Source organism: Ischnura elegans, chromosome X, assembly GCF_921293095.1.
Source record: "Ischnura elegans chromosome X, ioIscEleg1.1, whole genome shotgun sequence".
Lineage (NCBI taxonomy): Eukaryota > Metazoa > Arthropoda > Insecta > Odonata > Coenagrionidae > Ischnura > Ischnura elegans.
Genome location: NC_060259.1, coordinates 90206974 through 90221544, shown reverse-complemented (window position 1 = coordinate 90221544; position 14571 = coordinate 90206974). Strand labels below are relative to the sequence as shown.

The window sequence follows — 14571 nt, the reverse complement described above, 5'->3', positions numbered from 1 at the left end:
GGGTGCCAAATTCAAATTCTTCTATCGATGAAACCAAACGAATGTTCTTGTTTTTATATATTTGCTAGTAACTTAATTGCCTATATCATACACATTATTTTGAAGCCATTCCGCAGCGTGACTATAAATACCGGATATTGAAGAGACAAGATATTTTAAGAAAATATGTTTTATAGTGATGATTCCCAAAAGAAACGTTCACACAAACTTCGTTATTACGAACCTCTGGTTTCTCGGTCCTGTAAACTTCGTAATAACGACAGTCTACTGTACATGTAAGACCTTACAAATTCAAGTAAGAGGTTATTAAATATGTCCTAGTTAGTGTAATGGTTATTGCCAAGGTTTGACATGCTAGCCAGAATTTAAAACCTAATAGGATCAAAAAATTTACAATGGCATAAATAAGAAGTGACAAAAATAAAAAGTAAACATTAATTTCAAGTCTATCATAATCATATCAACCATAGGTTCATCATGAAAATGCATAACTTTTCTAATACATATATCATGGGAAAAAAGTGGTCATTTTGGGTAATGGGTAGAACAAAATGTACAGTAGTTCTTGTATAGGAGAATTTAGCTTCCATACATGAAAATGTATCATGCCACCATTAAAAAAACATGTTGAGTAAAAGGATCACATAGGACATACAAAACAAGATGGAATATAAACCTTGTCACCACTAGAACTATCAGATCCATAGAAAAGGGATGGTTGCCTAGCTGAACTAAGACATTGAATATGCACCTGGGGAGTGGATAAACTTAAGACATACACTCAAAATTATTACTACATCACAATGTCTAAATATAAATACCATACATCTAAGGTCAATTTGCCAAGTATGCTTTTTTAAAATGTAATTATATACCAATTACATTGAGAGCATTTTTGGCACTCCTTGCTTCACCTAACTGCAATCACTTTTTTTCCTCCAGCCAAAAATATAGTTTTAAAATCTCATTCTTAAAATAATGACATCCCTCACAACAATACAAGGAAATAAACGACCATTATGCAAATACACACTTATTCAAGTAAAAGTTATTTTCTGGCCACCACCAGTTTGGATAATTAACTATGTATGTGAATACTTTCAAATAAAGTGCTATTAAACAGATCATGAGAGAACAAAACAATGCGTAGCATATCTACTTAAAACTAAATGCCAAAGCTAGACATTATTTTTCCAGTTGCCTTGTGATCAAGGTAGTCTTAGAAAACAAGTATCAAGAGCTGTCACCGATTACTCAGCACATTTCAACCACCGAACTAACAGATTTTCTGCATAAATTTTAGATAAAAGAAAGCTTAAGTTGAACAATGAAAATATCATTAGCAAAAAATACTATACAATTTTTTAAAATGTGGAATAGGAAAACCAATAGTTATAACATGGGTACTTAGCTTTTAATAGCTCCATACTCACTGATGATTTAGGGCAATCACTTCTATTAATATTAGGTAAACTCATGCTCATGCACAATTGCATGTTTAATACCTGGTGAATCCAAAGGTCAATCACCAGCATTTGTACATGCAAGACTTCAATTACTCCACAACCTTAGCCACAAAACCAAGTGTATGCTCATGCTAGAGCAAAATTAACTTTATGTTAGCATCAAGAGGGATCGTGTATCTTTCACCATTGATACCTTAAGTATTAATACTTGCACCAAAAACATAAGTAGGGATTAAACCATTAAATAATAACCAATTTCTACTTCAAGTTAAATTCTAGTCTGTAATTTAACTAAAGTCCAAATAATTTGTTGATGCTATAGGCACACCTATGGCATCAGCAGTAAGGAAAAGAAGTGCAAAGAGCAGGCACTGTCATAGCAGGCTGTCAACTATATGCCATGCTGATAGATACAGAGTATTAAGGAAATTTAATATGAGAGAAAGTAAATCAAGGCATATTTAAAGAGAAAATAGTTAGTAACTAGCCACTGCATTCAATCTAACCTGGGTTAATGCCGTAGTAAAACTCTTTCCATTCATCAAGCCAAACTTCAGCTAGCCGAGCGTTGTTATGGTTCACTATTTTGGACGTTCCCCCAGGGAAGGAGTATGGGGTAGACTTGCGGAACACGTGCCCCACATGAGAGCATGTCGATATCTCCAGCTTCCCGCCACACATCCAAACCTACAACAATGGCAAAAGTACGCACACGAACAACCACAACTCAATGGATTTTTCATGCATCCATCGACACTTAAGTCATGGTGTTTAGTAAGGTAATCCATTTTCCAAACTGCTCTGCATCCAGGTTGCCATTGCCATAATTTCTCACTTCAACATCCAAAAGCAAGCAAGCCATCTCTACTTGCGCAAAAATCATTCAACAAAAAATAGAGGGGATTCTAGAAGTAACTTTGTAGAGACTACAAATCAAATATGAGCCCATTTGAAGCTCACAATTTGAGCGCTTTTTTCATTTCCAAGATAAAGGAAAGTTCAAATCGAAAATACTCAATCTCAAATAGAAAATCTTACAAAATTACTTAATGACTCCCCTCTTTTTGTGGCATGTCAGAAATTAGTAGGTTAGATAATAAATAAAACCAATGCCATTACACTCGGCCAAGCTATGGCTTTGCAAGAACACCCATACCAAATTAAAAAAAAAACAACATTTATGAACACCTACTCCCACAGGGCCTGCAATCTCTTCCCCACAAAAACCGCTTTCCACAGAAAAAATAATGGCCTAAACAGCTTTCATCTAACCTGGATTCATGGCATAATAGAAATCCCGCCACTCATCCATCCAGACTTCTGCAACTCGGGCAGCGTTGTGAAGCACGATCCGAGAGACCCCACCAGGGAAAGTGTAGGGGGACTTGTCCCGGAACACATGCCCCACGTGGGAGCACGGTATGATTTCCAGCACCCCTCCACACTGCCAAACCTGCCGGGAGTGATGATGAATTTTTTCCCAATCCCCCCCAAATGCCAACACTCAACAATGAAGCAATAACATAAATGATAACCTCACAAAAAAAATTTCCTCCACTTCTACCTCAAAGCAATTTTTTGAAGTAACTACTTGATAGCATTCCATTTTAAACCTACGATAAAGATTTATGGAGGTGATTATTTTCAGCAAAAATATGCAAAGGATCACATAAATATATAAATACAGGAATGAATATGGTAAAGAATATAAAAAGGTCAAAAACTTCAATATAAGAATAATAACTTTAGAAAAATAATTAATGGAGAATAACATTGCATATTAAAAGGCCCCAGGAATTCTCATTCTATTAATTAAGACTAATTGATTGATTAACCAATGAAATAAAAGATATTTGAAAATGTAATAGGAATATAAGTACTATTTTAAATATCATAAATAGGAAAAGAATAAACATAACTAAAGAGAAAATAAGGAGAGATATTCTGAATACATCTGATGCAAACTCAATTAAGAATTTAAAATAGTTTCATACGAAAAAAATCAATGGTGCAGCATGTATTTTCTTCAACTTCCAATAAAAACTTAAGCTCAAGGGCGGTAATATACAAACTACTTTTCAATACTTTTCACCTCTTTGCATTCAAATACTACGGACTATGAACTGCATATTTTTTTCTGATTTACTTATACCCACAAGCAAAATTGGCAAAAAAATAAAGACAGACAAATGATAGAATAATTGGCAACCTTCGGTCAGTGCATCAATAGTAATGCCATTCTATTCAATATTCTATCTAGTTATCTCATTGCAATGATTTAAAGGATCAACTTTCCAATTTCAACAAATGGGAATGGGTAACACTACTTTTAAAAATTTTATCACTTCACGTGCATTATTCACATAAATGAAGAATATCTCAATCCTAACCTAAAAGGCATTGTTTACTGGGGAATTTTTCTGCAGAGCGCATTGCTGATACATTAAAATTTTCAATAGAAAAACAATTATTTTAAATTACCAGTTTACATCAAATTTCGAAGCTGTATCATTTATTACCCAAAAATCACTTTCCTGGTTGACAATTCCAACAAATAATCTGTGTGTGCCACTAGTTCTAACATTTCCCACAGTTATTATCATTATTATTAATTACTGTCTAATACTAAAATACATTGCATGACATTGGTAGACAATTGCAAAGAATAAATAAAATCCAATGGTTAGCAAACAAGAAATCAATGACTATTATTTCCAAGTGAATACTTTCAATACCTTGTAATGGAAATGAAAGCACAGATGAATTATATGTTTTACCTGATAACCCTATATATTATAGCAATTGTGGTCTTGAGAAATAGAATAATAACATAGAACACTTTTTTTTACTCCTATACATAATGCTGTGAGTGACCTATGCAAAGTTTGGCCTTAATTTTACAGTGAAAGAAAAAACCCACTGAAACATCCTCAAAAGTTTCACCAATGTTACCCAAGAAAACTGTCATTCCAAATAATTATATACATTTTTAATGACAAGAAAGAAAATGTCTACTATGGATTAATATGGAAAGTCAAAGTTTTCATTCCAAATTCTTTATGCCACAGAATCAGTCCACGTAACTGAATTATTACAAGCCAAATTTTAAATGTAATTAAATTACCCAATAACCAATACAAGACCAAACAAAAATATTCACAAAAAAGTTAGGAGTATATTTTGAAGTAAATAAGAAATAGGAAGCAATTTTCTCAAGTAACTCACACTCATAAATTGGACAACTTGTCTTCAATTTGAAAAAAAAGTGTTAAGACCAGTTTATAGACTGACATTAACACATTCAGTGTGGAGCACATCAATTGACATGGTCCCGTTCAAGCCCAAATACGGAGCGCTTCAATTGACGTGCTCTGCTGGTAGGTCCGGGAGCCCACTTCTACGCCTCCGTACGTAACTAATATCCACTTCCAAGTCTTCCAATCATGTGTACGGCCTTCAGCAAGCTTTCCTCTTTCATACGGTGTGCACCACTTGTAAATAGCAGCACTCCGCATACGTCTATGTTATTATTTTTTATCAATACATATTTATGAATGAGATATGTACTTATAATTTTGTAGTTTATAGGGATCATTTCATTGTTTTCATTTTTTTCAAGCCAAATTACATTAAATAAACATTTTTTTAAACCATAAATTGGCATTGTATATTAAATATTTTTAGTACTTTTTTAATTATTACTTATTTTATTTGTAAAATTTACAGAATTTCAAGAAGGATGGCTTTCCATTTTCTGAGACCCATAATTATTAATTTTATATTGCTTCCTATGTTAACATATTAGGATATTTCATTTTTCTACGAAAACATATTTTCAGGGAAAGAAAAGTCTGCATAGCACCTGGCAAGGGTGGCTGTACATTTTCATTCCAATTTTATGTAAATATTATATATTTTATTTTAACTAGTCGATTGCCTTCATATTTATAAGGATGTAGGGAAAAGGAACAAAAATGTGAATAAATTTAGAATTAGGTGTCGCATCGAAAGAATTAAACGTAACGAAGATTTACTACGAAAAATTGACGACCTAAGTGTGTGATCTGACTTCGATGTCGTAAATTATTCAGTAGCCATAATATCTGCCCATTTTCATCTATCTACGTGCACATAGTATCCAGCAAGCCACCTGAAAGATGTGTGGCATAGATTTCCAACAGCACAAAGTCACCAACCGTCAAACAATATATAATACTACCACCACTACGCATTGTTGACATGTATTGCTACCTATCATTGAAATGTGGTCATAATTTTCTCAGATTTAATACTAGGGGTAAATTATTTTAGGATTCTTGGAATTCTAGGAATTTTTGATAAGCACAAAATGTTTTTAGGCTCTTAATACTTTTTCTTCTAAAAAATATATGCACTTTTTCTCTCTCTCTCTCTCTCTCTCTCTATACACTGCAGTAACATTCTTCACTTTTCAGAGTGGTTTCCTTTTGACCTATATGGTGATAGAGATAGACTCTGAAGACATTTTTTTTCTTTCCTCAATTCGGCGAATGAGGGAAAAATGGATGTGGAAAGCTGTTCTGAGGATGAGGAAGAATAAAACGTAAAGGTCCCACGTGGGGTGGAGACAATAGTTATTGCCAATGTCTTTGGGCACTTTTTCTGGAGCCAGCGGTTCCATTATTCCACCCCTAACCACAAACTCTACCTCTGCTTCTTCCGACCCTCCCTCTCCCATCCTAACTCCCTTTCCTTCTCCCTCGCCCTACCCAGAACCTCGACCTTCAACACCCTCTTAACCAAGCAATATTGGGTGGGTTGATAATCTGGTGAACCCTCGAAATATCTCTTTTGGGTGGGGAACAGGCCACAAGATTATTTTGATCTCCTATTTACGGGAAGGATTTATCAGTCAGTTGATGAAGAAACGAGCATATCTGCGAAGCAACTATTTCTTAGAGGTGTCCCCAAAAGAGCTCGTATGACGGACTGGAAAAATCCTATTAGCAGAGGAGTTCAAAGTTTTCCTGAGACTTACACACCACATGGGGATTATTTCTCCACACCAGCTGGCTGACTACTGGAGTACTGATGCGAAATTTGGGCATCATTATTTCTCTCGTAACATGTTGCGTGATCCGGGACATGATGGGGAGACATGTTCTGCATTTTGCCAGAAATGGGGTGGATGGCACATCTAAGGACCCATTTTCAAGATTAGACCTATTGTGTAGCACCATATTATAGAAACAGAGAATTATACCAGGCAGAATCTGTGTATAGTTGAGTCCATGGTGGTTAGGAGAGGAAGGCTTTCGTTATGCCAGTACATAAAATTGAAGCTCATATTTCATTTGTTTCCTTTGACTAATTCCGAATCCTCTGATTAAATTTTGAGGAAAAGTTTTAAGTACTTGTAAATCAAGGCAAATCAAATCATTCTCATATATAACACAACCATTTTTTATCGTTAGTCCAGCATAAGTTATGCTTGTCAAAAAAACTTTATTTCATTTGATCCTGGTCGCTTCGCCGTATGTTGATTTCATAAATCAGAGCAGTGTGGCCCTATAGCACAGCCAATCTATTTTCTTTTACTTATGATAATCCCCGACAACAATTACAAAAGCCCAGCACCAAAGCAACACAAATTGCTCTACTGCAAACTTCGTACACCTTGATACTTATCCTGAAATATATTCAACACACTCAATTTTTAGGCCTGGCAATATTGCAATACGGAGCACGTCAATTGACTTGGTGCCAATTTTTGCAAAAATAATTTAAAATTTTGCTCAAATCATATATAAACATGCATAAGGAACTATACTAAACACAAACTAAGCAAAAATTTTTTTTCCAATCGGCCGATTCTGACGACTTCCATGAAAATCAGGCCCACATTGAATGTGTTAATGCCAAATTATTATTACATGCCATACACATTAGCAACGCAAAGTGAGCCACTGGAGAAACACAATCAGAGTTTGACTTCATCATAAAAGGCACAGGAATAAACCCCACAATAGATAATACTGAGTTAAAAATCTAAAATACAACTCATAAAAATTATCATTTTCCTTCATTGAATGAACCAATGTAACCTTTGATATATTATCAAAGGTTAAGATAGAATATGCTCACAAGCACATTATTATCTTTGTCAATAATGTTATCTATCACTGAACTTAAAAACCAAAACATTCAAGGTTACAACTTAAGACCAGATGGCCAATTCATAGAAAAAAATCATCCAGGAAAGTGAATTTTGAGGTCATATTGGAATAAAGATAAAGATAAGCATGCAATGCTCAGGTGCATGAAAAATTCAAGAGTGTATGACCAAACCAACCCCAGTCCCAATACTTCCAACTGAGGAGGAAAAACATGTTTGAGGCTCGCGGCTGAATGATCATAGTTGCCTAGGTAAAGATCAACACCAGTAGAAAAACATACAAGGATTACATAGATGGAGTGATAGTGAAAGAGAAATTCATTAATTATAGAGCGTGGATTGAACAAGAACAAAATCATTAATATTTAATTTATCATTCAGATATTCTTTGACACAATGGCTTAAAATTAGAGATGTGCGAATAGTATCCGCAAATACTCGAATACCTCGAATACTAGAAAGTATTAGATATTCGAGACCTCGAATAATTATGCTAAAAGTACAATCTCGAATACCTCGAATACTTTGAATTTCGCATCATACACTGTCGCACGCACGTCGTCTCGTTGGTAGTTAACTCGGAAACAACATCGAGGAGTCGTTTAGTGCATGTATTGCCGTTTTAGGCAAGTTGACGAAATATGTAAAATTTGCGAATTAGAGTGGTGAAAAGATATAGTGTGATGTGGGGAACAGATTGGCTGAAAAATCAGAAAATCCCCGATTTCCCTCACGAAACCCCTCAAAAAATAAAAAAATGGTGGAAAAATATCGACTTTTGGGGTACCTTCCGTTACGCATTGAGCTGCTGCTCCCGAACCAATCCACTCATCGCAAAGATCTTAATGGATTCGAAGACTAAAAGAATGCGGGCTACCTGTGACGTCAGTTTTGTTTCTTTATGCCAAACGACGGCTCCACAATGATGCCTAAAAGTTGATCAAGGATCGAAATTTTCATTAAAATAATAGTAAAAAAACTGCATATGCGTGGGCCTTTGGCTAAATGCATCAATACACATACAGCAAAATATCCTGAAAAGATATCGCTTCGTTAGCCACTCTGACAGGTGAGACTTTTAGCATAATTCGTAAATTGTAACCCGATGTGCTTTTTTCGAAAAAAATGCCGCATCAACTGCCAAGAAGCTCAGCTGCAAGGATATTGAGATTCGTCAGAAATCACCATCATATTATTCCTACTATTTCCTTGCTTAAAATTCTTAAATAATGTTAGAAATATGGTGTATTTGGTATCATTCTTTTTTGAATTACCTGCACATTACTTATATTTCAATCTAATAAAAGTATTATACCCACAGCCGAAAGTCATTGTTAGACACCTTTTGGGCTAATAGGCGGCTCATGCAGCAGTTGACCTCCAGAAAAAAGGAACTTCGAAGTGGGTAGGCTGAAATGGGTCAGCGGACAAGAAAGGGGGAGGCATGAAAAAGGTTTCTTTTGTTCTCATGTAACTTGATATTTTCTTTCGAAACCAAGGTCTTCACAGTAGGATCCCTGCGCGAGCTGGGACCTTTTGTTTGATTTCGGAGAAGATGAAAGCGTCGGAGGGGGGGAGGCCAGAGCTGAATGGAGGGGGATAGCGGATCTTGGGAAATGCGCTTATGCTACTATCCCACGTCACTCCGCTTCTCCCTATGGTATTTCAATATCCAGGGGAAGATTCATAATTATGTGTCTGTCATCATTAGCCACAAATAACAGATTGTCTTCAAATAACACTTCGCCTCATTTTCGTCAAACGATGCATGCGGGAAAATTTTACGTCGGGACCACAATATTCAAATGATCAATGCAGGAAAAAGATACTTTGGGGAACAATAGATGCGGGAGAAAATTAAATTGTCTTTATGGAACTTTATTTGGGACCACGAACAGCAATGGGATAAAACCCCCCCCAAAGCTCAGAGAAATTTTTAAGTTAAATCTATTTAACTTATTTGGATTAATATAATAACAGTATTATGACATTTTTATTTATTTTCTGCAGAAATTTTACAACTGGTTTGTAATTTACTAATATGTCATTTTCATATTAAGTCTTATGACTTGAAAATGGTATAGACCATCATTAGTTCTCGTATTATATCGGTGGACAATTACATGTTTTTCCCCATGGAGTTATCATTTATAGAATAGTGTGAGGATTAACAAAATACCCCGCAGAAGGCCGCAAAACTCAACATTATAAACAATTTATCTTATTTTCTGGTGGAGGGGCACCTACCGCTTACCCTGGTGGGTATACCACACCCCCAGGCACCCCAGTATTAGTTGCACCTGAAATCCCCTTAATTCCTAGCTGTGCCCCTGACTGTATATACCTTTTTATTTATATATTCATCATGTGAAATAGAAGAAAAAACGTACGTTTAACATGCTTTGCACAGTTATAGTATTCGAGGTATTCGAAATTCGAGATATTCGAATATTCGAGGAATGATCAAATATTCAAATTCGATATTCAATTTCGAGAATTCTGCTTTTTGATCCATCTCTACTTAAAATATTACTACTCCGCTACAAATTTTGGTATCATTTCTACTAACAGATAAGGTCATTGCCCAATATTTCGCACGTGTATCAATAACTGATTCAGTGTCTTACAGCTCTCCCATATCAGAAAATATCTATGCATAAATCTGCACAAAAATATGCACACTCATTTTTGCTTTCTTAAAGTGAAACTTGTATTCAAAAAAACCAGCACACCATTATGATTCAAACATACCATGCAGCACAAATGCATTACATTTACATGAATCTTTCAAATTAAGTAGCATTTCCATAGCAGAGTTATCAGTAGCAAAATGATGTGCTCACGTCACACCCGAGTAATCTTTCAATCAATCTTCCTAAAGAGCAAAAGTAATTACAATTAGTATATGCTTTGTTTGAACTTAAAAACGTGATGACAAGCACTTCAGAATACATTCCAGCCAAGCTTTAAAAATAAAGATAACTGAGAAAATTAGGCATTGAATAATTTCCAGAGAACAGCCAGTTAGCATGAAAAAGGCCAAAAAGATACCCTCTATGGCTACATAATACCTAAAATAAGTGGTGGCCTCAAAAGTTTAGAGAAAGATTTTTCTGACAAAATATGCATTAATTAAATTCCCTATGTGCGTATATCCATGATTTACTCAATTATAATTAAGCTAAAACTGAAAGACTTTCAACTTCCATCTATTCCTGAAGAACATGACAGCCATAAGTTGATGGTGGGGAAAAAACACAACCCTACCTGGTGACCGAATTCAAATAAAAATCAAATAAAGACGTTTTTGGCCAATATGATATAGATTTGGTGCAATGACTTACTCAATCCTTGAAAGGTACTTACCCTAAAAGACATTTCAAGATTCTCTCCACCCCATATGTCCATTCCTTCATCATAAGCTCCTAACTCATAAAAGTAATCCCGGTCGATCGCAAATAAACCTCCAGCCATTGTAGGTGTGCGTAAAGGAGCGGTCCTATCTCCACCTCTGCGGTCCATTTCCCTCTGAGGCACTCTATACCTGTGGAAAAAGCATCATAACAGGATTCAGCTCTGTGCATACTACATAGGAATGATGTGTGAAATAACAAATACACCATCCCTCATTAGAGTAGTAAAATTTATATACTGATCTTTAAGTCTAAAGCAAATTTAAATGAAATATGGGGAGGAAAAGAAATATTGGGTTAACCCTTAACCAGTGATGTGCAATTCTTGTTACATTACCGGTGATTGAGGTCTGAGAACTGCAATAAATCAAATATTCATGAAATGTTGAAACGTCATTCTTATTGCTTAGTTTAATGTTTCTTTAACCGCTTAACTATTAAATACTTATATTTCATTTTATGCATTCCAAATACATAAATACCAATGTTTCGATAAAAATTGTTATTTGAAACAGGATAAAAAAACTGATGTCAATAGCACTCGAGTTGTTATCATCGTATTTAAGAATCAATATTTTGCCAGATTTAAATTAAGGCAATAAATGTTATAGTTGGAAGGCTAAATAATAAGAAACCATCAAATTTATCCTGCTTATTCCTTTTCTTGATGCATCCTGCAAGCTATCAAAATTACATTTTTTTCACTACAGCACACACACAGGCTTTTTGCACCAGAAATATAATGAAAAGATTTTCTGTATTTTGGATGGGCGGGAACAGCCTACATGTTGTCCAATTCTCAAACCATTCAACTTCTTCCAATGGTAGATGGAGAATTTATGCAATAATTAATCCTACCTTTCCTGGGAGTCTATGATTTGACATTCTCCTACCCATATGGGTTCTGACAATATCTGCAGCTATCAATTTAATGAAATTAAATCGTGTCATAATGTTCTTATATTTTGCAAACTGCTGTAGGACTTAACAAAGGATACATCTCATAATCTGAAAAATACTGCCATTGACAACCTCCTTGTCCTTCAGCCGGATGTGTTGCTCCAGCACATTTTGGCCAGAGTATCTACACAGCCACAGCTGTAATCAATACTAAGCGCTTTTGTTGAACCTACCTTCCCTAGGCACCTAGGTGAGGGCTATGAAAAGGGAGCCCACGACATTAAAAATTTTGGTCAAAATGTAAGTTACATATTACTTATGGTTGTACCAGAGCAACCCAACACCCAATTTGAAAACACTGTCACGATTGGTCGTGATTCACGCTTGGGCTATTTTTATTCAAGGTTACAGCTTTTAATATCAAATGAAGGAAAGGAATTTTGAAATGCCGAAAACCTAGTGTTACCGTTAATACCAGAGCAAGTGAATTTGGCTCAGAAGGATTTTATGAGAAAGACAAAGTATTACTGTGTAAATTTTGGGATAAAAGACTTGAATCTGAAAGACATGACACCTTGTTAAAGCACATCAATTGTAATACACATAAACGTGCGAAAGAAAGGGGACCCGCAAAACAACAGCTACCATTTGAACAAACAGTTAATCAGTCAAAGAAAGTGACGGAGGCAAAAGAGGAGTTTGTTGTCTTTACTACAGAATCATTATTAATGCTGGGAATAGTGTAAAGAAACTTGATAATCCAAAAATTCGGGAAAGGCTCTCGAAGTACATACATGAAGGGTAGAGGAGATTTGCCATAGATCATATTTGCCAAGAATACATTCTGATTATTGATAAAAAAAAGCAGGAAGAGCTTAAATATTGTGTTATAGGTCTAAATTAATACAATGAAACCAAAAACAAATTTCAGTACTATTTGGTCAATTTTTGCTCTAGCCTTCCTCACAAAGACAAATAATCAAGTGAAGTGTTCATGGTGCACCTTTTCTTGCTCGCTCTATAATATTAATGCTTGAACCATTGATATATGTACCTTGAACCATTTCCTTCATTTTGTTTTATCAGAAATTTTGTACTGTTGATATTGTACTTAATGTTATGTAAAATGCAAACTCAAAAGCATAAGCAATCGTGAAATGCACAAAAAATTTTATCATTATAATTAAACACCACTAAGATTTTCTATAACACTTTATCACATTGTTTTAAAATGAATTTTAGCAAAAAATAAAACCACTTTCACGGATCCCTACTAATAATATAACCTTTAATATGCATGCAATAAAAAAACAAAAGAATTGCGGTACTCCATACGCGCAAGTTTTATATAATAGTGGGTAATAGTTGCGTCAGGATTTAGGAGCCATATTGATGTAGAACGACTTGCAAAGTGTTCATCATTTTTTTATTTAAACTGTCATTCAGATTTAAAATTGTTGGAAAAATGCATATTAAAAATTCAGTAATACAGTATTCGAGTGAAGTATTTGGAAAATAATTAAACATTCATATTCGATATTCGAATTCGAGAAAAATCCTATTTGACCCATCTCTAATGAAAAACCCAAAACAAGCATTTCTGACTACATATTCATAAAATTTTCCACCAGTAACATCATAGGAATAGCCATAACTCCTCAAAATATTTGCAATCACTGGACATGCTCAGGTTCATTTAAAAATTAATGAAAATACCATTGCAGGTCACATACCATCTAAAGTTGAGCTTCCAATTAAAACCACCCCAGGTCATATCAGAGGCAGCTATGTACTCGAAGGTATCATCAGATATGACATCTATTATAGGACACACCACTGTTCTCCTGTGAGGGTTAAATAAAAGAATCACAATGAAAAACAATGCCCATTTATATTGGATACTTAGCAAAAGATAAACTATTTCAATAGTTACTGGAATAATAATATTAAATGAAAAAAGTGTGCCTACATTATTAACAATATGTATATCTAACTCACACTGGCAGGCCAATTAACCACACAAACAAAGGTGATGCATTCTCAGTAATTAAAAAGTAACTAAAGAGTACATCTTCAACATATTCATTACAATCGTATAACAGCAGACTCCCGATTATATGGCTGCGGTTTATCCGTGTTGCGGCTTATCTGTGCATGAGTTTTTCACTTTATCGTTGTTCCCAGCAATCTTTATAAAAAAAAATTTAGATGCAAAAGCACCACGATATTTGTATTTCAATGTAAGGCAACGCCAAGCTTACTATTTCCATTAGAATCCTCTATGTAAAAGGGAACTATTTTATCTACTTTTTGACAATGAATGTTTCAGGTTAACCTGAACGACGATCATCAGCGGGAAAAACCTCTTCATTGATTTTAGAATATTCTTCAATGGTTAGCCAATCGCAAATTAAGAGATATGTTGACTATAATTCTATATTTCATATTGCAAATGCGCAATCAATAATGTGGCCTTGCATTCGGATGAATACAGCCCGAGGGAACCAGAGATTTTGTGGTACTGGGGCGTATTTACGCTGTGACTAGTCAAGGTAAAACTAGAGGAAGGGAATAACAGAAGTGAAGGCAGTGAGGGAAGTGGAGATAGCGTGAACAATACATATGTACAGCCCATAGC

General features: G+C 35.0%; 1 protein-coding gene across 2 annotated transcripts in view; it reads right to left on the bottom strand.

Moving 5' to 3' along the window:
* The window catches only part of LOC124170830 (polypeptide N-acetylgalactosaminyltransferase 5), a 37739-nt gene that overhangs the window by 14460 nt on the left and 8708 nt on the right, over window positions 1-14571 (bottom strand). Inside the window, exons 5-7 of one of the 2 annotated variants that reach the window (XM_046549813.1) lie at window positions 13667-13777; window positions 10987-11164; window positions 2739-2919 (exon numbers count right to left, since the gene is read on the bottom strand). In XM_046549813.1, the coding sequence (XP_046405769.1) occupies window positions 2739-2919; window positions 10987-11164; window positions 13667-13777 (470 nt within the window). Of the gene's footprint in view, window positions 1-1972; window positions 2154-2738; window positions 2920-10986; window positions 11165-13666; window positions 13778-14571 lie in introns of both variants that reach the window. The other variant, XM_046549814.1, reaches the window with a different exon arrangement.